Source organism: Thunnus albacares, chromosome 19 (genome assembly GCF_914725855.1).
Source record: "Thunnus albacares chromosome 19, fThuAlb1.1, whole genome shotgun sequence".
NCBI lineage: Eukaryota > Metazoa > Chordata > Actinopteri > Scombriformes > Scombridae > Thunnus > Thunnus albacares.
Window position 1 is genome coordinate 17,942,132 of NC_058124.1, and position 26,081 is coordinate 17,968,212.

General features: G+C 41.9%; 1 protein-coding gene across 1 annotated transcript in view; it reads left to right on the forward strand.

Moving 5' to 3' along the window:
• Positions 1-26,081, forward strand: part of efna3a (ephrin-A3a) — a 62,211-nt gene that overhangs the window by 31,340 nt on the left and 4,790 nt on the right. The window contains exons 2-4 of the mRNA XM_044336716.1: positions 19,484-19,785; positions 20,059-20,124; positions 21,734-21,811. Coding sequence (XP_044192651.1) covers positions 19,484-19,785; positions 20,059-20,124; positions 21,734-21,811 — 446 coding nt within the window. The remainder of the gene's footprint in view (positions 1-19,483; positions 19,786-20,058; positions 20,125-21,733; positions 21,812-26,081) is intronic.

A 26,081-nucleotide genomic window follows, 5' to 3' on the forward strand; every position in this document is an offset into this window, starting at 1 on the left:
AGTACGCATTTCAATTCGATATTCTCAAAATCGTTCTGCTTTAGTACAGAGCGAGGAAGTAGAAGGAACAAGGAGAAGAGAGAAGCTGATTGTGCTAGAAACTAGAGCAGGGTCAGGGATCCTTCTTGGATATTTATGAGACATAAAGAGTGACATGAAAATGTTATCAAATGGATGAGGCACATTGAGAGATGAATGTTTGAAAGAGCAAAGATTACTGATGAGAGGGTGAGAACTGATGTCGGGTTACGGTATGAGAGAGAATGAGAGCAAACAACAAACCTACACAGAGCAATTTAACAGACAAACACAAATATGGCGATGAACGAGGAGTAAATGAAAATGAATTGGGGAATGAGGAAAATGAAGTGGGGGTCGTGAGATGTGAGAAGGGCTATGAGAGAAGCCAGAGGGAGGTTGAGAGTTAGGGTGAGAAGAGATGGAAGGAGAGAGGGAGGGATGGAGAGGAGAGAGGAAGAGGTGAGCAAGCAAAAAGGGGGAGGTTGTTGTTTTAAGATCAGAACGGATGAGTGCGTTTCCCCTCTCTGGGGAGGGGGCCCATCGGCTCTCTATGTCTGTCACTCCACTCGTTTATGCCTCGCTCCGAGGGAGAGGTAAAGGGCGCTGAGTCGCTGTGTGTGTGTGTGTGTGTGTGTGTGTGTTTGAGGTGGCTCATGTGAGAATGGGAGCCATTTAGAAAAAGGAGTGTAATGCTCGTTTCATCACTGAGTGAGTCACCCTTCCTTTGATTAGGCTGTTTTTCTCCTCTCCACCACTTCTTTTTTTTTTTATATCCCTGTCCACTCTTTTCTGCCTTGTTCTCCCCTCACATACAGTTCATACCTCTCTTCCAGCTGCTTGTATAGACGGACTTTTCTTGTCTCGTTCTCTTGAGAACGTACATTTCCATAACCTGCTGTTTGGTGACAGCTTTTGAGTTTTAGCAGAATGACCGCTACTGTTGTTTCTCTCTTCTTGTTTGATTGAATGCTTCATCATTTAGTCAATAAAACATCAGAAATTTGTGAAAAGAGTCCATCACAGTTCCCCAGAGCCCAAAGTGAAATCTTGAAATTGTTTTGTTTTTTTCTTTTTTTGATCAACAGAAAATTATTCAGCAACTATTTTGATATTTGAGATTTGAGATTTTGAATCAAATAATTGGGGTTTTTCCAGTTCCAACTTGTCAAAGCTGAGGATTTTATGGTTTCCTTTGTCGTCTGTGACAGTAACCTAAATATTTTGGGGTTTTGGACTGTTGGTCAGACAAAACAAGACATTTGAAGACGTCACCTTGGGCTGTGGGAATTTATAACAGGCATTTTTCACTATTTTCTGACATTTTATAGACCAAACAACTAATGAATAAGCCTGACTAATAGATTATCACAATTGTTAATTGTTTTAAATAAGTTTGGTTGCTTTCAACTCTTGAATTTGACCAACATCAAAGCAACAGTTGATGTTCAACCACTGGTATAAAGTGCACAGTAAAAAATAAACACTGTACGTCATAGCCACTGTCAGTGTCATTACAGTAATGAGGAACTTGCACCCTTATTATGTCAACATTATTTTAAAATAGTATGTAGAGTTGGACTGGAAGATTAAAATCATTGGAGAAGATTAAAATCATTGTTCCTCTAATTGAATTTGATGATAGTTGATATTTAGTGCAGACAATTAGTTTATTTGTTCATTCATTTAGTCATTCATTCCAATTTCATGTTAGGATTTTGGTTGATTTAGACCATCATATGCTCAACATCACATGCATCATATGCTCAACACTATTGCTAAAGTGATGGTAAAATTATTGGATTTTTAAAATACAGCTGTGCTAAAAGTGATCAACTGTTGCAGTAATCATGCTAATTGCAATTAGTCACTTTGCTCCCCTGCTGCTGACATATAAAATCATTGACTAATGAAATTAATTTAGAATTAGCAGGACTCCTCTTTGCTCATGGGAAAGCATTTGGGATACACTACTCCTTTTAAATAAAGAATGAATTCACAGAAAACATATTTAACATCTAAATGAATTAATATAAAATTAAAATAAATTAAATGTCACCACAGGTTTTATGGCCTGTTTTTAAATATCCGTGGAGGCATGAAACGCCATTATATTATATTATACACTGACTGGCTGACATTTGATATTTAATTAAAGGCCAGTATCAGTCAAATATATTAGCAAGCTGATTTATCTGTCTAACCCAAGCAATAAGTAATATCCGCCCTGTCATAAAATTAACACTAAAATACGACTCTGTTTCAGTGTGATAACGCTCATTTGGCTTAAATTACAACATGTCAAATGTTCCATTTTTGGTGCTAATAATTGTATCAGGATTGTAACTAACTGGCAGCAGCCACAGAAGCTCTCCCAGACAAAGTTATCATTGTTTTTGCAGGTAGGCAGACCTGTCACCCTGAGTGTGTGTTTAGCCCAGTTGCCATGAAGGTTATCAGGCCAGTGCACAAACTAGACTAGAGGTGGAGGGGAGGCGGGGCAGGCTCCCCACAGGTTAGGAGGCATAAGTATGCAGCACCACTTAGGTGCTTATTTTAACCTGTGTGTGTGTGTGTGTGTGTGTGCAGAGCTGTCTGTCCATGTGTCTGTTTATCCGCCTGTCTCTTTGTGTGTGTGTGTGTGTGTGTGTCAAACCTCCCAGCAGGAGCAGCCAAAGTGCGTTCCTCTAATGTCATCCTGTGGCCGTCCTCCAGCTAAAAGCCAGCGGCTTGCTCTCCTCTACACTCCTCCCTCAATGTCACCTTTCCTCCCTCCACTTTTTACTTTTTCCTCCTGTAACGCCTCCTCCTCCTCCTCTTCTCTCTTCCTCTCTCCCTTCCTCTCTATCTCTCTGTGTTTGTCATTTTTCATCATCTGTCTGATGTTTGCTAATCTCCGTCCTTTCTCTGCTCTCCGTCTCAATTCATCATCTCTACTTGGGTCTTGTGCTGAAGGTTACCGAGTCGCTGATAGAGAGGAGACGAGGAATAGACGATCATAAAGACTGACAGGAAGAGAGGGAGGGGGTTATCCTCTTATCTGTTTCTTTCTTCTTCTCTCTTTCTTTCTTTCTCTCGTTTTTCTCTCTCAATCTCCCTTTCTCTTTCTTTTCTTTTCCTCTCTTTCTCTTTCTGTCTCTCTCTTCCTCCTCTCCCGATCTCTGCCCCTCTATCTGCTTCTTCCTGTCATTTCTACCCTGACATCCCTCACCTCTCCCTCCTTCCTCTCCTCCTGCGGATCCCCCCATACTGACAGCCGTCAATTTCAGACGGACACACTTCACAGAAACAGCATGTGAAGTGCGCGTGTGTGTGTGTGGGTAGCCACGTAATGTGATGTGAAGCCTGTTAGTGTGACCCATGCAAGAGGTCAACACTTAACCCTGTGTTTGCTTTGTCACTCTGAACAGCATGTGTTTACACTTTGATTTGTGCATGTTAAATATGGTCAGATCACCTTGCTCTGTCATGCTTCAGCACATATGAATGCACAGCTACACACAAACACACACACACACACACACACACACACACACACACACACACACACACACACACAGCCTGGTACATTAGGCTGTTAGGGTATTCTATCTTTACGCACATAAGGTCACATTCAGAGCTCTTGTATGCCTCGCTACACAGGCCGGCTGCATTAGGCCCAGGAATCACGGCAAAGCGGCCTGCCTGTCTCTATCTGAAATTCTAATCACCACTCGCAGACATTACTATTCAGTCTGTGCTCCCGCTGGCTGCCTGCACAACGGCTAAGCTTTGCACTAAAGTTTTGGTTAAACTGTGAAGGCCAAAGCCCATTTCATAACACCTACATTTGTATTACATATTGATAAACACAATCTGTCTGTTACTTTCTGCCCCCAATCTGCCGTCTCCTTCCCTCCCACCTGCTTTCGGTCTCCCTTCACCTTGGCCTCCACCACTGCCCGCTCCAACTTCAAAACACTGTTTTTCTTTTCCACATTCAGTGGATCCATTCCCTTTGTCACAAGTTATTTATGCATTATACATCTTTTCTTAATAATCTCTCCTCTCATCTTTCAATTTTCCCTCCTTTGCCGCCCTCCGTCTCTGCATCCCTTTCTTCTGCCCCGCTTAAAGCGTTTCACCTCTCCACTATCTCCATGCCTGGGCACACTTCCCCCCGTTCGAGTCATTCTTATCTTCCCTCCTATATTCCTTCATCTCTTCTTTTTCCTATCCTTCCTCTCTATCTTTCTGCCCAGCTACCTCTCACATCCTCCCCTCTCTGCACCCTCTATCCCCAGCTCCGTCCATCTCTCCCCCTACCCTCCCTCTCCGTCCTCCTGCCCCCGGCTGAAATTAAACCCCGCTGGCGTGAGCCTGGCCCGACCACGTCTCCCCAGCAAGGCTCAGCCACACAGACCTAAGAAACAGACCTTGAAAAACAAGATAAAGTACATCAAAACTGCAATGGGTTCACCGCTCCGTGGGCAGTGTATATTTTTGGATACCATTTCACATTTTAACACTCTCTCCGCCCTGCTCCAACCAGTCTGTCTCTATTTCTCTCCCTCTGTGTGTTTTGCTCTGTCTCATCCTCTTTTCCTCTCTGTCTCAGACAGACATTGTTGACAGTGAAGCAAGTCTGCAGTGATTAACATTGATTAAAGTGGCTAACAAGTCTCCTTTTTATTCTGTTGGTGTGAGGCTGTGTGTATGTGTGTGGTTGGGGCCGCGAGGGTGTTTGCCTGATGCATGTGTTTCTATGTGCTCGTTTTTGTGCTCAGAACATGTCCATAAAGCTGTCACTCATCTGGGTGCATGAGAGAAAAGAAAAGCCCAGCTGTGAGTGCTTAACAGTGGAGGTGTGTGTTAAATGGGATTGTACGAAGGCGAATATGTGTGTCTTTGTCTGCATATGTACAGGCTCATGAAACACACTCACTTCATTCAGCTGCCTGTTTAGCAGAGACTCTTATCCTTTGTTTTCCTGCCACATGGACCATTTTACCCACAGATCTGCACAGCGAGAACCAAACCGCCTGCAGCTTAATTCAGCCTCCAATCAAGTGACCAATCAAATCTGTCATTTTACCTCAAGGACACATTGATTGTGTCATGGTGTTCCATTATTTGAAAATGTGTGTATTTTTTCCATGTGCATGTATGTGTGCATACTGTACATGTGTACACAGTTTTTCTCCTCTTCTTGGATAATATTTAAAGTAACTGTTAGTGTTTGGTATAGTCGGCATACAGTAGATGGATGTTGTGTACAATATAAAGACAGGCATTGTCAGATAAGTTGTTGCCAGGGGCTAATTAATATTTTCATATAGAGCTGAAACTAATGATTATGTTCATTACTGAATAATCTGCCGGTTATTTTCGCAATTAGTTAATAAATCATTTGGTGTATAAAGTCAAAGGTGACATCTTCAGATGTCTTGTTTTATTCAACAGTCCAAAACCCAAAGATATTCAGTTTACTATCATGTATGACAAACATTGAATCCTCACATTTGAGAAGTTGAAAACAACATATTTTGGGGCATTTTTGCTTGAAAAAATGACTAAAACAATTATTCTATTATCAAAATAGTTAATATTCTGTCGATTGAATAATCAATTAATCGTTAATTGTTATTATGAACAATGGATGAAATGATGTGTAATGTGAAAAGGTTCGCTCATAATGATGAAACTCAAGTGATGAAAAAATTCAATAAATGCAGCTTTACAGATATTTACTGATATCGTTATCTAATACCATATACAGATGAGTGACAAATTAAAGGAAAAACTGGTACAGATCTGAATGCTTGACCCCGACAGTGAGGGGATCAGGTGGCTCTGTTATGCTTTGGGGGGCATTTTGCTGGCATGATTTGAGTCCACTTGTCCCCTTAGAGGGAAGGGTCACTGCAAATCAATTCACAGTTGTTCTGAGTCATCACCTTTATCTTATGATGAAACATTTCTATCCTGATGGGAGTGGTCTCTTCCAGGATGACAATGCCCCCATTCATAGGGCACGAGGGGTCACTGAATGGTTTGATGAGTACGAAAATGATGTGAATTATATGCTATGACCTTCACAGTCACCTGATCTCAACCCAGTTGAACACTTATGGGAGATTTTGGACTGATGTGTTAGACAGTGCTCTCCACCACCATCATCAAGAAGAATATCTTTTGGAAGAATGATGTTCATCCCTCCAGTAGAGTTCAGAGACTTGTAGCATCAATGCCAAGGTGCATTGAAGCTGTTCTGGCAGCACATGGTGGCCTAACACCTTACTAAGACACTTTATGTTGGTTTTTCCTTTAATTTGTCATCTGTCTGTATATCGTAATATGGTTAATGTGTGTAAAATCACAAATAAAATAATCAAGTATAACACAGTCAAACATGAGAGTCAAACAATAAACTCATCATACTGTATGTGTACAGCAAAACTTTAGTAATCTTTCTAGTTTGCAATTACAACCTGCTCAGAATCATTACAAAAACACATTTTCAGAACGATAATATGATACAATCATACCATCACAATACAAGTTCACTGAAGAATGAATTTTTGTCCAGCCCTATTGTTCGCAGCATAAATACATAGCAAATAGATTTTTTAAGAAATCTATTTAAAAAAAAGGGGTTGGTTTAAACAAAAGCAGAAAATTTGCATGTGCTGCGTGACCCAGGTGTGATTGAGCGTGTTGATTTAGTCTTGTACGGTACCTGAGCACAGGAGCTCGAGCAGTAACCCCTCTAGCTGAGGCAGTGTAGGCTGAATGAGCCTTTGAAGCGCACAGATTCACATCCGACATGGCTGCCTGAGCCATAAGAACAACTCCATGAATTATGAAAGGGCACAAGCCCATCGCTGGGCTGCTCCGAGAAGGGGAAGAGATGGAGCAAGAGATAACTACATATTGTAGATAGATAGAAAGATAGTGTAGAGGGAAGCAAAGTGGAAAAAATAAAGGAGAGAAAGATGCACTTGCACAATGAGAGAGGGAGATAAAGCGTGCGTGTGTAGTGGAGTGAGAGGGGTTTTGTTTTGGAGAGAGAAAGTGTGTGTGCGCTTGTCTTTGTGTGAATTTGTGCCTGCCTGCGTATGTAAGTAAGATCGACGCTGCATCGCTCCCAAATCTAACCAGCTGCGTGAAGAATCGCTAACTACGGCAATGGATTTAGGCTCATCGCTTGGTCCACAAAGGCAACATTTTCACACAGACATAACATACACCACACAGGCTTTGTTCCAGCCTCTTCAAACAGTTTTCACTGTGGAGGTGTGACAGCACGCCAGGCGGGGATCTGCTGCCCACCATTTCCAAACCCCAGCAGAAAACAGAAGAGAGACAGAGAAGGGGGGATTTTTTGCACCAATTATCTAATGTGTGATCTTGGGGCCTGGCTGCCTGTCATGTGCAGCCTCTGGTTTATTCTGTCTTTTAATCTCTCTAGTAATCTTTTTGCCACTGCTGAGCCGGTGTCACAGCAGTGAACTCCAAGACAAGGCAATTCCATTAGGAGATGGCATGAGGCGGCATTCATTAATGGCCCCAGCCAGATGCTGTGCTACACATGGAGGGAGGCAGGAGGGGTGTTTGAATTTGATTTGATTCCTCAGGATAATGTATTGTGCCTCATCACAAAGTTGTTCCAGACAGGGGGTTTCCATATTCAGGAGGAGGTATTGTGTCCACTGAGAGAGCAGGTGAATTTCCTTGAGTATCATTGTGCGGTGTAACAACCTCGTTCCCATCCCTCTCCATCCCTCACTCTATTCCAGGTCGATCTCCGTGAAGCCTCGTCTGAGCCTGTTCAGTATTCAAGGCTCTCAACTGTTCACTCAAATCGTCTCTCAGTCTATTGGTTTAAACAGGAAACAGTACAAACTTGAAGCATTTCAGCCTCATGCACCCAGTTCTCCCTTCACCATCTGCATGTTTTACCATACAGCAGCTGTGGTGTTAGAAATTGTCCTGAGGAAGTAAACATGCTGAAAGATGCGTCGCCTCTCCAAGGATGTCTCACATCGAATGCTTTCAGAATGGTCCCCTCTTAACGTCCTCGGTTACATAAGTGCCTATATGTACCGGCAACCTTCACTATTCATAGCCTCGGGAGACAGAGAGTGATGGAAGGTAGAGGAAAGAAAGAAAGAAAGTATGAAAGAAAACACAACAGAGACACAGAGACGTATTGGAAGTAGAGAAAAAAAAAAAGAACAATAGAAGGAGAGGAGCTGTGCAGAGGACGCGGAGGACGCAGAGCAAACGTGGGCTGCGGCCGGTCAATTATTCAGACGAGAAAGGTCTGTTGTACCTTGGGAGCTGCTTTGAACATGCCTGCCTAGCATCACCTTCTAATGGGCCACAGATTGACATGCTACCTGAGCAGCCCCCCCTTTCTCTCCTCTCCTATACAGGCTCTTATCTGGTGGAACGTGTAAATAATTACTCCATGACCACTCTGCTGTGCGAGCTGGAGGGTTGTTTGCACAAAGAAAAGAGGATATATTTTAAAAGGGCGACGGGTTATTTTAAGAAAATGGGTGAATTATTTATGGGGGCCTGCTAGGAAGTGTTTGTGCATTTGTGCTTCCTTATGTTCCGTGTATTTGGGGGATATCACAAGCTGTGTGATGAGAGGAGAGTGGAAATGACGTAATGCGAGGATGTGTATTTGTTAAATGCAGTGTGTAAGTTAATTGTGTTGAGCCTCGGCCATCAGGGAGTGTGCTTTGAGGTTTCTTTTATCATTTTAAAAGTGCATGTGTGTGTGTGTGTGTGTGTGTGTGTGTGTGTGTGTGTGTGTGTGTGTGTGTGTGTGTTTGTGTGTGTTTGTGTGTGTTTGGTGGTCTTTAGGGGGGCTGCGTACCTACATGAAACCCTGCAGTTGCCATGGTTTGGAGATAAAAGACCAGATTATTCTACTTGGCACCCATTAGGTTGGCGCCGCCTGAATATCGTCCAGTCTCAAATCTGACCCAGAACTAGTTTCCTTCATCTTTCTTTCTTCTTTTCCACCTCTCCCCGCTCTCCCTCTCTCCTGTCTTTGTTCTCTTTGCTCTCTTTCGCTCGCACTGAGCGAGGGATATGTGTGCCAGCCCAGAGTAGGGGCTTAAAGACTGAGGTTTTTGAAAGTGAACACCCTACTGTGGTTGACTTCCTGTGAGAGCAGCCGAGCCCCTCACATACCGAACTTCAAAGCTTGCATACTGCACTTTATGAAGATAATAGAAGTGGCTCTGTTGTCTCATGGCTCGTGAGCCTCTCTGTGGATTTACTTTTGTGTTATATATATTTTCTCATGCGTCATGGTTTTACCTACATGCCTAATTTGTCAGTTTATTCTTCAGATGCATTAATATACACTTATGTGAGTGTATGTGTGTGTGTGTGTGTGTGTGTGTTGGTGAATCCTCCTGGCCTTTTCTAGAGTGTCTCCTCCGCTCTGTCAGTGGCCAAACAGTTGGAGATGGGTGAGATAAGCACTTTGCTTTTGGACGTGGCCATGGAGGGCTAGCGGGAGCTGCCTGGCACCCTCGCTGAGGATGTGCACTGTGGAGAATTCATCTTGATGAGAGCTTCTATTGTGTGTCACAGCCCCTCTGCTATTTCACTTTCTATCTCCCTGCCTGTCCGATTCTCACTCTACCTCTCTCTGTCTCTCTAAGGCCAGCACCCTTTACATTTAAGCGGCAGTATACTACAAAAAAAAATGGAAATTGGCGTTTGTTCTCACAGGGAATATGGAAGATTTGAGACAAAAAAAAAAGGAACGGTCAGAAGAACTTGTCAAAATTGTCACACTCTCATTCACCAGCTCTCAAAGTCATTTTACCGGCACCTTATTTCCACTTTGGGTAGATGGAGCGGTTGTAGCACCAAGATGAATCAATTCCAGGCATAAAAAAATGATTGTTGATATTGATTTTACAGCTTCACTGTCACTTCAACTATCCTAAGAATGTATTAAAGCAGTTTCATAACAAAATGTTTGCCAACTTTATTCATTCATTGATTTTTTTTGCTCATTTAAATATTCACATCTTTACACAATTTCATAGTCTATTTTGCAGGATTCATTGTTTGAATTTAGACTTGTTCTAGTCTAAATTACTGTTTCTCCTTAATGCAGAAGGCACCATATGGACTTGTGGTCCATTAGATGAAGGTACTTAACAGATGTTCAGCAAAATAGCAAACAGAATATGTGCAAAATATACCAAAATGTAGTGTTTGGGAGAAATTACACTGATTTCATTAGTTTGTGGGTGATAATTGCTTTGTCAACGTGATGGATTTCGTTTTGAACATGATGGATGGAAGAAAACTTTTATTTAATGAAAGGTACTTGTCTTGGAAGGAAAAGAAAAACATCTAAAGGCATTCATGCACACGTTCAACTAATCCAAACTCATAAATACTTCGCTAGTTTTACTTGAGAGTATTCTCTCCGTCCTCTTTGATTTAGGGAACATGCCATCTCCCGTTCATCTTCTTCCATCTGTATCATTAACTGCCAATTAATCACAGCCATAGCCAGTGTAGCCTTTGTTTTGATTTGCACCCAGTGCCATATTCATCAGCCTGGGGATGCGTAAAATTTTGTTTTAAATTTATTGGAGTCATTACTTAAATACAAACACCTATACACACACATGGGCACACACAGTAGCCCTCTGGGGACTCTCCATTATCTCCGTGTATCAATGCAAGACCTTTGCGGGAGAACGGGTCGCGTCGGATGAAGGAGAAAGGAGAATGAGTTGTGCTTTTTATCATCTGACGAAACAGTGAACGAGAGACAGAAGGGGGTTGGGTGTGAGATGGTGAATGAAAGGCGACCTCGCAGAGCCAGTGTGAGAGCAGATGTGAGCGATCAAGCCTTTAATAGCGAGGTACAATTAGAGCCTCACCTTGAGAGAGATGGACCCTTGTTATCGCAGCTTGTCACAGGATATAATCACACTGAGAACTCAGCGGGACGGATGACTTCTCAGGACTGGCCGTGACCAATTTGACATCACCTCGTGATACCTCTGAAGGTTTATATCTGCCGTCATTAGGAGAGAAGGGATTTTCCTGCCTTGCTTTCCTTCCATTTTCCCATTTTCTCTGTCCATTTCCCTTTTTAACATTTTTTAACATTTGTTTGTATCACTGAAAATTGTGACATGACCAGATTGTTGGATATCAGAGAGACTGCTGCACCATTATTATAGCCAGTCAGAATCCCAGTTACATTAAACTAAATCATAGTCATTAAAATAGGGAGTTTAATTACTGGATTTGAGTGCTCACTAAAGCCTAAGCCATTTTGCTGCCAGTCTAAGTTGCCACATAATGCAAAGCCCAAAGCCCTGGGGCCATTTATTGCCAGAAAAACATTCCCAAGTGGTACTTGGAAACATTCCACTGTAATAAAAGTAAAAAAGATGCCTAGTGGCCTCTATTATATTATTTTATGCAAAGAGTCTAGTTGTAGGAGAGCCACAGTTTAATATTCAACTGTGTCATCCATATTTCTGTTTTATATTTAAACTTCCTCTGTGGATGTCTAGGAAGTAAAGAGCAGCTTAAGCCACATAGATTAATCAATGAAATGTATGTCTTTTCATATTCCCTTTGAATGAGTTGGCTCAGCAGCAAGCCATACTGCTTTGCAAGTGATTTACTAAGACGTTAAAGCTGTGGAAATGGCATTATTATGTTGATCATGATCCATTTTGTTTCCCTCACTGCTACAGTTCAAATATGCATGCCCACTGGGCTAACAAGCAAACACAAAGTATCCTTTGTGTCAGGCCAGTCAGTGTCTCTGAACCTTTTTTTGCCCCTAAAAAGAAGCAATGTCTACCTGCAAATCCTTTGTAATAGGTTGCATATGTTTATGTGTTGTAGCAAAGAATGATTTCCTCTTCTCAGATTCTTTCATTTGGATCATTTTTGGATTCCTGGTGACATAAAACTAACCAAGATTTGAAAACATACAAAAAATAATTTTGCTGAAATACTGCTGAAACAATTTTGATAAAAATCCTCTAATTATTTAAAGATCCCCTCCAGCAATGTTATGAGATATATAAAAACAATACCCTGTTTGGAATAATAGTATGTGTCTCATATGGTTTTCCACAAAAAAATAAAGTCCAATTACCTCATTAAAATCCTTAAAATTACATCTCATCCTTCTCCCTCCTATTGATTAAATATTTTTCATATATTTTTCATTTCGAAAGTGCTGGACAAAAAGTGTCTACTACTTCACAGAAAAGTCTATTCTCAGTGTATTTGCACTGAAGGCTTCGAGTTTCCACATCACACTTGTATAAGCTGAATACTGGCCCATGATTGGTTCTAAACTATTTGTGATGTCACAAATCATCCTGGTAGGCCCACCATGAGCACAGGGAAAATTTCTCCCCTTCAGCAGATGAAAGTGAAAACAGTCGTCTACTGTCAAACTCACACTCATACATCATTCTGCACAGTGAAACTCAAACAACCAGCTGAAGTAACAACAAGCAAAACACATTTTTACTGGAGGGGGACTTTAAATTATTTATTAAGCTAAATGCAAAACATTTGCTACTTCCAGCTTGAGGATTTGCTGCTTTTTTTCTTTGTTGTAAATGTCATTGTAAATTGAATATCTTTGGGTTTTGGGGTGTTGGTCGGACAAATTAAGCAATTTAAAGAGGTCACATTTGGCTCTGAGATATTATGATGGACATTTCTCTCTTGTTTAACATCTTATAGATTAAACAATTAATCAATTAATAGAAACATAATTGAAACATTAATTAAAAATGGAAATAAGTTTTTTCTAAATTGCTATCCTGCTTATCATCTTTTTACTCCTTAACGCACAAACTGGTGTTAAGCTGTGTGTGGTCTACGCCACCGGCTGAAGTCAGAGCCTGACTCATCTCTGCAACATCTCCTCCACCGGCTCAGACTTTTAGATTCCAGGGGTGCCTCTGGAAATCCAGAGTTAAATCATCCCCCACTCGGATGCATTTGCCTAGGTTAAGTTGGCTAATACTTTACATTTCTGAAAGGGTCCCTCAAGCTCCCCTGCACCCACATCACTAAAGGCATGCCTGGAGCAAGGCAGGGGGAGAAAGAGACACCAAGCAACTGAACAGCAGGGTGGAATAGTGAGCAGACAGACCGTCCTTCAGTTGAAAGATCCATTTCTCAGCCCCTGTGTTAGTAAGAGTCAGCCCCACAAGCTGCTGGATGTTGTTCTTTAGCTATGACCTCCAACTGAGAGGGAAAAGAAAAGACATTTCACTTACAGGAAATCAACAAAATATCACATCAAAACTGAAATCAATAAGTTTCTGCATGTTCAAACTGCAAACATTTGTGAAGTTGTTCCACCTCATTGTCGCTGGCATGCAGTGAAAATGTCACGACCTGGCTACATCAACACATGTATTAATTACTGAAGTGATTCATATATTTGAAGGCATTGACATTTCAATATCTCTCAGAAGCTGAGTAGAGAGCGTCCCCAAGCTGCTTTAAGATTGCGAGGGTTGGTTGGGTTTTATATCAAAGGGAAGCAATGGGGAAAAAGCAGGAAACATACTGTCAGAGAACAGAAAGCTGACCTGTGATTGGTAGGAATTGATAAACTGCCGTCAAAGTGATCGGCTTGAAAAGGTAATTGCTGTCGAGACTTGCTGTCCTTGAGCAGAACTGGTAATTACTTCAGCAGAAGTACTGTTTACATTTGGTGATATAAGGGTCAACAAATGGACACGGCAGTGTTCTGGGTGTAGATGTCTGCAAACGTTTAAGACTTTTTTCAAAGCTTGCCTGAATTAAAGCTTCTCAGGATAAATAAAGGCAAGAAAAGAAACATGGCAGAGCTTTTCGAATGAGAAAAGCAAAGGTGGAAGGGCAGAGAATAAACCGTGGGGAGGTTTACAGAGGAATGGGTAAATATAAAAAGGTAATGTTCTTCAATTTCTTTTAGGCCAGGGTGGACAGAGGCTGTAGAAGACACTGACTGGATGACTCCCTGTGGTCTAATAGTAATAGAAGAGAGTTGCAGCGTTAGCCTCTTCCAACAGACTGGCTCAGCACTTGTTTCTCCTACAATCCTCTCATTTTGGATCGAAACACTGTAAAGCAGGCCATTAATTGCGGCGTTAACTCAATCAGTGAAGACTCACTGGAGATATTGCATTCGTGTGCGTGTGTGTGTGTGCATACGCTTGCATGCATGTCTGATGGTTTTCTGTTGTGCGCATGTGTGCGTGCACGAGTAATGAGTTTTGGTGCTGAGGTACGGAGAAAAACAGCAGAGCCTTGCTTGTCGCTGCCAGGGGACTCAATCGGAGGAGTCTTGTCGGTGGTAAACAGACGATTGGTGAATGGCATTTAAGTCGCGCCATTTCATGCATCAGTAGTTTATCCTTCTGATGAAGCTGATGTTGATTACGCCAGAGAGGGTGTTTTTAAGGTCGTCAGTGACAACGCCACACTGACCTCATCTTTACTGAGAGAAACTTCTACAACAGTGAATAAACACAGCTAGACAGCAGAAGAGCAACACATCAAGTACAAGATTTTACATAATTAAAACATAAAAAGTTTAATGAACTACTTTTCTCAAGGCAGCCATCTTGGAAAGCAATAAAGACAAACAAAAAAACAGCAGTGTTAATTAGACATTAGATTAATTACTCTTGGGGTAGAGAGTGTGATCGTCTATGCAGTGACAAGAGCAAAAGTCAATCCTTTAAATTGAATCACGCCAACTCCATGGCGCTATTTTTGACAGAGCAAGACTATGTTCACAGTTGCTTTTAGATGTTAGATATGGATGTTTATGCTAGCACATAAAGATAGATGGAGAGCAAATCTCTAGATATCTGGTCAAATAAAGCACGAAACTTCAAAAGGTTTTGAAAACTTTTAAGTATAGGAAGTAACAAAAGCAGTTGCTTTGCTTTTATGTAAAAAATTTCATTGTCCAGTGTGCACCTGTGATGTTACATCATAAAAGTGAGCTTCTCACAATTGTTGATACATGCAGCGTTAATACCGCTGAAGAGTTGAAACCACAAGTGTTTTTTTTTCACAGTCAGAAGCTATTACTATCTTTTCTACTGCAAGGTTGGACTATGTTTGTCAAAAGCAACAACGTGTTTCTTCCAGCTGTTTCTAATGGATTTCTGAAAACAGTTGGAGCCTCTGGCAGTAATGTGGGGTGAACCAGCAGTAGAACAAACAGCAGTGTTTGAAGAATACCTCGGTGGGTCTTCGAATTTTCATACCCATTCATGTCAGTAGTGAAAAAAAAATCAAACCATTGCACTGGTATTATTATTCCTAGATAGTCAGCAGCACTCGTGCTTCTGCTTTCACCTTGATGCAATCTAACAAAAATTATTATACAGAGGACATGGATCGGTGTTAGTTTTAAGCTCAGTGAAGCAAAACAAAAAATGATTGGCATCACTCATGTGGAAACTGTGGGGAAATATTTCCTGATAATTGTCCTTATTTCACTTCATTTTTTGTATTTACAAATGATTACATTGTGGTGCCTGTATTCTTTTTCACTACAGGATTTTCTGTGGTTGCAGGAGATACTCTGTGTCTGCCCACTGTATGTTTTTAAGTGTCTTTAGATGTAGCTCTGCCTTACCACTGTTATTTATTGATACCAGCAGTATTCTCCAAAGACTCTTTTTAGCACAGATATGAAAGGTGCAGTGGTGCTATCTCTGCCTAAGTCTTCTTCTCTTGTTCTTTCTCTATTTTACCACCCCCCTCCCCTCTTTCTCTTCCCCCGTCTCTCTCTCTCTCCCCTGCTACCTGCCTCCCCTGGCAGTCTTCACTAGCTTGTGCAGCCTTTACTAACTAGCTGCGCACTCCCACTCATAGGAAAATGATGATGAGACAGCAAAACCACCACAATGCAGACAATGCACAGCGGGAAGAGAGGAAGAGAGTTGGAGAGAAGGAATGTGGCTGAAGGAAAGCAGAGAGAATGAGAGCCATCAGTCTTTCTTATGCACTTCTACCACATATATGTTTGTATACTGTATGTTCATCCCCCGGAGAGCACTGTGTCTCTGTCTAGGCCTCTGCCTCCCTTTTTCTGCCTTTCTCTTTGTTGTCATCATTCAACGCATTTTCCTCCCTCACCCATCCCCCTCCTCCCACTCCCTTTAAGTTATTAAATCTCCTCTCACCCCCTTTCTCTCTTTCTCTTCTCTCCTCCCTCCATTCCTCTCTGCCCTGCAACCTTTCTGTCTTGTGCCACTAAGTGGACTGCTTATATAACACCGTACACCTAGAGGGACTCCCCGCCTCCTCTCACCCAGCCAGCCTGTTCTTCTCACTCCACCCTTTTAGTCTCCTTACTTACTGTTTTTTTTCCCTTCTGCACCACCTTACCTTCTTTACCTCTGCAAGAGTCATTTTTCCTCCTACCTCTTCCCTTCTTCTCCTCCTCCTCCTGTTGCTGACTGCACCTTTGGAACAAACGGTCCTCCTGCTGTGCAGCTACATCTAGTGAGACTGAGTGTTATCCAAAACAGTAAACATTAAAGTAGCAGGGTTATATATTTGTCTAGTGCTGAAATGAGTCAAACAACAGAAAATTAATCAACAACTACTTCGATTATCAGTTATAGGTAATCATTTAAGCACTGTGCCAACCAAAAACACCAAAAATTCTTCAATGTGCTTCTCAAATGTGAGGGTTTTCTCATTTTTATATCACTGTAAACTGAATACTTTTAGATTTTGGACTGTTGTTTGGACAAAATAAGCAATTTCAAGACATCTCCTTGTGCTCTCCTTGATTAATCAAAAAAGTGTTGACAGATATGATAATGAAAAATTCAGCTTCCAAGCCACACTGACAAACCAAATAAACTATCATTCTCCATTTAAGTAGCCTCTCACGTACATTTTTGCATATTTTTCTGTATCTGCAGCTAGTATATTTTTAAAACAGAGAGAGTAAATGCATTGCTGTGGAGTTAGCTGCACTTGCACTATTTCTCGGTAGTATCCAGCAGCCTTTTGTCCTTAAACACTATTGAATGCTATAACACACACAAAAACACGCACATTTTTCCTCCTGCTCATGCTGCCTTGCATTCGGCTGCTCTTGCATGTAGCTGTCCTCTCACCTACATTATTTCTCAATGACTGCGTCACTCTCCAACTTTTTACACATCACTGGTATCCAGGATTTTCCTCATCTCATGTTTTCATATTCAACACACCCTCTTTCTCCCACTTTCATCTTAGGTCTGTCTACTTACCATTCTCTTCTATCCAGTACTCATTTTACATCTGTATCTCTACCCCTCTACTCTCCCCCCATCTCAACTTCCTCCTCTCCTCCTCCACCACCACCAACCCCCCTCTCTAAATATAGTCTCTTTGAAGCATAGCTGCGTTGCCTCTTCCCACAACACTGCAAGACAAAAGTCTGTCATCTCACATCTGAGCAGCAGGGATAGGAAGCCGAGATAAGATTGATGGCCCAAAAAGAACACTGGTTAAGAGAATTGATATTCATCTGCCTCAGCATGTGTGTAATCGCAAACGAAGAGCAGGGCTAGAGATGAAATAGGCGAATGGGAGTGGAGGAGAGGAGAGGATTGAGAGAAAAAAAAAGAGCAGTTGTAACACAACAGCGTGAAAGAATTGCAAGACAGAAAAAAGAGGGAGAGAGGTGTTATGACATTTCTGATCCTCATTTTATAATTGAATAATAATCTCTCTGGAGGCCTGACCTAGTAACGTATGCATGTGTGCGCCTGTTCGTGTAAGCGTGTCCACAGTGTGTGTGTCGTGTGTGTCTGTGTGTCTGTGTGTGTGTCTGTGTGTGTGTGGGTGGGTGTGTGCGGGCACGATGTATACACTGTGAGGAATGGTTGTGAATGTGTGTAAGTGTGTGCTCCTTTGTATGTGTCTAACAGAAACTGTGTAAGAAAGAGGAGACAACCAGGAGAGAATAAGATGAGGTAGAAAGAGGGGAGGGTTGCGCTCTAAACATTAAGCAGCACAATATCTCCCCCTACTGTTGCAAATATGTCATTACAACTCCAGTTGGTGCAGGTTACACATCATTGCAGCCAAGGACAATTCCCATCTCATCAGCTCACCTGCAGGAGCCCTTCTAATGACTTCTACTTTGTCTAATTACAGATTGTGTAATTTCCATAATAAGTATACTCAGTATTATAAACAGTGAAGATCACAGCGTGGCGGCTGAATGCAAATCATAGCACATCATCTTGTCCCAGTTGTTCAGTTGAGGAGTCGAATCGAATAAAGGGTTACTGTACCATATTGTACATCACACACACATACACACACACACACTCAACCTTAGAGTGGCCTTCTTTACCTGCTAACAGCATGCTCGTCCATCAGCGAAAGTTGCCCGGGGAGCTTGGTCCATCATATGTACTGTGCGCAGGCCGGTTCCCCTGCGGCCAGAGTATACATCGCCACTGACAGGATCTCCTTCCGCCTCAATGACCTGGCCCGTAGCTGGCTCAGGGGGAAAGACAGGAGTACAGATTATCATTCTCAGCACCGTTCTCAGCACTCGCCACAGGGCATTTAGAGAGGAAAATGTGTATATATATGAAGAGGGGGGAGGAAGGTGTATTAGTTTATCTTTCAAAGAAAGAGGGTGTTAATGTACGCTGAACGAAAAGTCTGTAGTTCTGTGGCCTCTTTATGTTGCTTTTGTGTTGCCTGTACTATAAAGATCAATTGAATAATTAATAATTCAATAGGCAGAAATGTAATTGACAATGAGTTTGATAATTGAGTACTAATAGAAGTCATCTATCAAATATAAATGTTAAACATGAATGGCCTCTAGCTTCTCAAATGTGAGGACTTGCTAGTTTCCTCTGTTTTATATCATCATATATCATTGGGCTTTGGGAACTTGTGATGGGCTTTTTGCCAACATTCACGATTTACTGATATTTTATCAACTGAACAAATGATTGAATAATAAAGATAAGTGAGAAGTTAAAAGAATACCAGCATATTTGTTTTCTTGTTGAGACTTAGATGAGAAGATTGAGTTAACTCTTAATATCTGGAGGTGGCTAGTTTAGCTTAGTTTAGCCTAGCATAAAGACTGGGAACAGGGGAAACAGTTAGCCTGGCTCTGTCCAAAGGTTAAAAAAAAATTGTAAAAACGAAGTGTAAAAACAACAATTTGTAGTTTTAAGAGGGATTATGTGTGGGACTATACTTCTTGGCCAGGTGCAGTGACTTCCTGGAGTCTCCACTGGTCGCCTGACAACCTCAGAATGATGATAAGACACAAAATGTTAAACTATACCTTTAATGGATAATGACAATAATTTGTTGCAGCCCTGGTAACTCATCTACATTATGTCCTTCTTTTCTTCTTCCCTTTCTCCACTTCCTCTATCTGTTTCTTCTTTTAACACAGGCTACGGAGGGAGGGATACACCGTGCAGGTCAGTGTCAACGACTACCTGGACATCTACTGCCCACACTACAACACCAGCCAGCGAGGGACGCTAGAGCGCACCATTGCAGAGCAGTACATCCTCTACATGGTCAGCTATCGCGGCTACCGTACCTGCGACCCCCAGCTGGGCTTCAAACGCTGGGAGTGCAACCGGCCACATGCGCCCCACGGACCCATCAAATTCTCTGAGAAATTCCAGCGTTACAGCGCCTTCTCGCTGGGCTACGAGTTCAGCGTGGGCCAGGAGTACTACTATATCTGTGAGTCAGACCAGTAAACACTGGCCCTGGTTTATTGCAGTGGATAAGAAAGCACATCCAATATTTTGATCTGAAATTATAATGAGGAGCTTCTCTTCAGCTGCTGTCACCCACATGTATTGACGCTGTGGGTGTTGTTAATAGATTCTGGAAGTTCAGCTGCAGAGAGTCGCTTTATTGCAGCGCTGCAGTTTACACAGCTGATTGTTGAGGGTTTTTTATGGCCTGCAGAGGGCACAAGGTTGACATGTGTGTGTTTTCTGTCTGTTTTAGCCACACCCACCCACCACCACGGCCACAGCTGCCTGAGACTGAGAGTCTACGTCTGCTGCTCCACCGGTGAGACTTGACCCCTCTGTCTGTCTTGTCTTTCTGTGTCGGTTTCTCTCCACTTTCCTCTCCCCTCCTATCTCTTTGTATCTCCCAAACACACAAACACAGAAACAAAGAGGCAGAGAGAGAGAAAAACTAAGATCTGACAGTCTCGTCTGAGAGAGAGGCTTTTCTGCCTCGCGCTGTCTTGGCGAGGTTTTGATGATGGCGTCTTTTCCCTCGAAGCAGCGCTTTGAGGGTGATGGCTTAATGTTATTCTCTGTCTCAGTGTTATTGCAGTAATGCTCTATCTCTCTCTCTCTCTGTAAATGACATGCTCTCGTGAAGCTGTACAAAAGATCTAAAAGAAAAAAATAACAGATTCAGCTGTAAAATCCAGCTCTTTCTACCCTGCTTCTCGCTTTCTGTCACTCTCCATCCCTCTCTCCTCCAGCCCTCTTGACCATCTACACCCCCCACACCCCTCACTGTCTCACTATCTCTTCTTCTCTCTTCCTGACTCTCTGATGCCTGCTGCTCTGTATAGTGTGTGTGTTATTTTTACCCTGGTAGCCTGCTCTCTCTCCTGCAGACCTTTGATCAGGGAGCCCAGTGCTGAAAGCCTCCCCCTCTCCTCTAACCTTGTCAGCACTAATGCATCCCACACTCAGGCCAGTGTCAGCCCCTGTGTACACATCACCTTAACACCCACCCCCCCCCCCCTCCATCCCAGTGTCACGGCTAATCTATTGATGTGTCTACCACGCCTCCGTTTGCTCCTGTGTGTGTGTGTGTGTTTGTGAGCATTTGAGCATGTTTGTGTGTGGGTCTGCACATGGTAGTATTTCAGCTGTAAATTTTTTTCACGTGTGTATGTGTGTGAGCATGAATGAGCGTTGTGCGTTGGTGCATTTTGTCAGTTTACAATCCGCACAACCTTTACTCAGCAAGGTCATTTTAACAGCTTGCTATCAAAAACGCAGTAGATTTCTGCTGCCTCCAGATCCTACTCATTCTCTCTGCGTGTCTCACACTTTAACTCTTAACAAGACTTTCAGATGAGAAAGAAATGTAAGTATTTATGACATATGCTGTATATCTGCGGGGAGTTGCAAATTAATTACTGTCAGCTTCTACTGTATGATAATTCTCAGTAAATGCTATTTCATCCTCCTACTGTAACTGTGCATCAGAATCACAGGCTGACATAGACACACGCATTTAGTTGAAAAAATAGCCGAAAATACACAGAGATGTATACACTTGCAAATCACAACGCCCACACATCATTCATTCATGGATAATTTGGCAGCGCAGACTAAATGTAATGCCGCGTCTAGACAAACAGCGAATGCAATAATGTTTTCTTGTCCACCGGTTCCAAATACCTTTAATCTTCACATGGAAGTCTGGTTTCATTTCTTCATGCTTTCTCAGTGGCTAGTGTACACTAACTGCTATAACTGTATACAATTTAATGGTGCCTAAAATGCATATTTTACTCATTGTTGTCGTTTTAATGGGTTGTTTTCTCTTTTTGTCTCTCTTTCTTCGTCTTTCTCCCCCCCCCCCCGCTTCTCATTTTTCCCTCTTCCTCTCTATCTTTGTCATTGTGTATATGTGGTGTGTTTCTCAGTCTCCCAGGCAGATGATGACTCCAGTCAGACGTCTCCCGACTACACAGTCAGGCCAAACATCAAAATACACAACATTGGTGAGTGACTGTGCTTCTGTCTCTGAGCTGCTGCAAATGAACGTCAGCCAGTTGCCAGATGCTGGTCAATATTTGGCTGTGGCCACAAAGTTTGATTTGTGTACCAATCATTGTGGAATGGAAACAACCATTTGTTAGGTTTTTATTCTATGGTTGGCAAAAGAAAATCCACAGGCCATAGCTGGTTGATGAGTAAAGCGTTTATTTTCTTCCTCTTGAGAGTTGTGCAATATGGGCAACACTATGAACACAACAATGTCAGTGATTCAGCAGTATTCACGTGTACTTATATTCAGGATGTGATTTGTGATGTTTTTGAAACGTTTTTATTCATGAAAACAGAACCACAGTGGTCCTATGGGACTATGGAGCCTATTAGGCTATTTCTTGCAGCTGTTAAGTAACATTTATAAAATAATTAAAAACTTTAATAAGACAATTACAAAATTTGAACTTGACCACTTCATTTGCAGGAATATTTTAATCCATTTTTTTAAAAATTTTGATTCATCAAGTAGTACGATATTATATTGGCCCAGATACTGGCCTTGTTAAGGCCATAACACAACCAATCCACAGTGACAATATAAATTCAGCATTTCCTCCATTAGTTACTGTACATTCATTCAGTCATGGTGGCCCACTGACACTCTTTCTAGTGCCACAGAAATCCCTGGCCTCATGTTACCTTACATGCAGTGCGGTATACAGATTTTAATTTTGGGAATAAGAGCACTAGTATTGCATCGGTACTTAAGTTGAAGTATTGGAATCTGTGTCAGCAGAGAAAAAATTGGATTGGTGCATCCCTACACAGACATTATGGCTACATTCACATTACATGCTGATTTGGCTCAAATCTGATTTTTTTCCTACAAGTGACTCAGAGCTGATTTTCTCACGGAAGTGTGAACAAACCAAATCTGATTTTGTTCATATCAGATTTGGGCCACTTGCATATATGGTCCTAGATCTGACTCATATCTGATGTCTGGCTGTGTGGCCGCTGTCAGCGCGGCCAGATCGGTCAGATCGGAATTCATGTGATTTTTTTTTGACATCTCACCTCTCTGCACATGCGCATATCGCCTGTTGTTATCATTCATTGTTGGCACCTCACAGCCCAGTAAAACTAAACAAAAAGGAAAGCAACAACAGTAACAGGGCTCAATGGAGATATGAAGAAGTTTCAAATTTGTTGGACATGTATGGATAAGCTTCTGTTCAAGCTGGAAGGAACTTATACCGAATGCTAGCACAGCCATGTCATCCCTGTTTATGAACTGACCGTTGCATAAATGACGTTATTGTTGTTATTCCTGAATGCATGTGGCTCACATTGCAGTTAAATCTGTGAATGCGTGGCAGTTTAGGACCTCAGCAGTGTTCACACCAGAGCCGGATACATGTCACTACCAATATGAATGTGAACCATTAACACAAAAAGACAGGATCTGACTCAAAAAGGCCCGTAATGTGCACATAGCTTTAGACTTTTAATGGCAGGAAGAACACAGGTTTTACTAATAACAATAACAATGGCTCTATTCCATTCAGGTGTCTCAGTAAACCAAGCAAGTGAGCCAGCATGCACAAGACAAAGGCCCTTAAACCTGCATGTGTATATGGAATGCCGCCATGATTTTCCTTTTCCTGCTATGACATGTAAAAAAGTTGAGAAAAAGGTCTTTCTGACATCTGGGGAAAACCGGTTGTAAACAAGCCAGTTAAACCAGATTATCTAAACCACTTAACTTGAATGTTAGATTGAATATGAGCACACCTAAAATGTTGGTAATACTATATATACAGATGCAGATACTATACAATAGAGCAAGTCAAAGAAGCAGGAATTTGATCTGTAAACTTTGATGAATGTTTATAACAGACAGTTTGGGTTATATGTGTACCGTCCACCTCAGTTCATATCTTTCAAATAAATCTTCACATTGTTTTGTTGCCCCATCTGGGCTTTGAGCAATGCTTCCACTCTCCCAGAGTGCAGCGATTAACCAAAACTATGGCCAAAACAATGAAAGTAAGACCCAAGTAGAAAAAAAGTTACTTTTTTCTTTAATAATTAATATGTATATTCTTTAAATTGTCAATGCTACCTCAAACCAGAGATACAGACTTCTACATCTACTTTTTCCTCTGCTATAAATCCACAAGGTCAGTGGAGGTCTTGTAAGGAATGAAAGGTCCATGTTTACCTAAGGAGAAAGCATGTCAGCGAGCGAGTCAATTGTGCAGCTGAGTGGTTACATAAACCCTCTATTTTTCTTTTCTCTTTCTCCATCTCCATCTCAAACAAAAGCCTCTTGCCGGGAATCATTTAGTATGCTTGTTTCTGGGAGCCGTAGGCAGTCTGTGACGAGGGCTAAGAGAGTGTGACCTGCCTGAGATGGAAACTGACACCAGCAGAGACAGAGTGAAAAGAGCTCTTGAGCCATCAGCAACGAGTACCTTCAGAGAGAGAGAGAGAGAAAGAGAGAGAGAGAGAGAGAGAAGGCAGAAAAGAGAGAGACAGAGGGGGAGAGAGGGAGGCAGGGGGGAGGCTGGCAAAAGGTAGAGGGAGAGACGAAATGAGATAGAGAAAGTCAGAGAGATAAAAGATAGGAAGGAGGCAGCGAAAGAGAAAGGCAGCAGGAGAAAGAGAGAGAATGCCTGATGGAAAGAGGGACAGATAAGGCAAAGAGAGAGAGAGAGACAGGCAGGAAAAGAGATAAAAACCAGAGTGGGGGCAGAGAAAGGGGGGTGCAGAGAGAAGGGGCAGAGGAAAGAAGAAAAGCTCAGTGGTGGGCGAATTGCTCAGCAGTAACTCAGACTCGAGCTTACGTAGAATTTAATATAAAAAAAACACACACTGGCAGGAAATCATAAAAAATCATAGCCTCTAGCATTGTGATGCATTTTGCTGAATACATTTGGAGGCATAACAAAATCAGGACACACAGATTTATGCACACACACACACACACACTTAAAAACAACCCGTACCCTTGATGGCCCTGCTGACCGCTGGACACCCACTCTCTGACTCACCCTCAGGACCAGACCAGCCCACAGACTGGCTCAGCATCAACAAATCTCTCCCTCTCTCTCCTCATATGTTTGGACTTGCTGTCGTCTCTTTACTTTATTATTGGCTTCGCTTTGACGTCACATCTTCTTGCACTAACATGGTTTTTTGTTTTAATACTATTTATGTATTACGTTTCATTGTTTTGGTATAATAAGATTATACTCATGTTGATTGCTGAGATCCGGGAATGAAGCAACACAAAACACGAGCAGTTACATGATCACACACTTTTAACCCCAGGTTAGAGAAACTCCCATGGAAAAGAAAATGAAGGTGAAGCTTTCTTGTGCAATGAGGGATTTTTACCAACATTGCAGGTTTGCTCTCTTTTGATTTTTACCTCAAAATAATCGAGTTTTGATAACGTGTCTAACCCGGGGCCCATTTCACACTCATTTTACATGTTTCACTAATGAAAACAGAAGAACTCGCAAGTGTACCCACAATTTGTGAGAAACAGTCATTGGTTTAAAAAAGACGCTGCCACAGTTACACACAGTCTGCGAATAACTGGTGCTCGCCAATCATTTTTGTGAAACGGGCCGCCGCCGGCTTGTTTATAACCTTTGTGATCATCTGACCACGCGTGTTTCTTGCCTCATTAGACTTTAATGTAGCGATATCAAAGCGTTCCTAAAACTCAGCAATTACTTAGGTGAGTTCACTACATGAACAGGAACTACGCAAACAAGACCCGAGCTATTATAAACTGAAATCATCTGTGAATTGACTGGATTCACATTGTTCAAAATGTTTTTTGTTTGAACCCCTTGAAACATACCATGTTTTTCTCGTAGCTATATATTTTAGTTATGAATAGCTGAAATTATTTATGGAAGAGCATCTTATAGCAAACTACTTATTTCCACAAATGTGCTACAGTGCAAGAATTCAATTCAATTCTGCTTCATTCTTGAATTAATCATAACATTCTTGGTTCTTGCAGCAAATCTCAGCATACTCTGTGCATTCTTGCCCTTAAACGCTTTCCTCCTTTATTGAGTGTTTGCAGCAGCGGTGGAGGAATAAAGGCTAGAAACAGATCATTTTAAGAGGCATCAATAGACACTGGCGGCCTTGATTCATCTGTTCCAAGTATCTTGTTATGTGCAGATATTCTCAACAACAAAGACCACCAATAGACTCCATAAACAGTGTACTCTGTACACTCGGTGACCAGGGGAT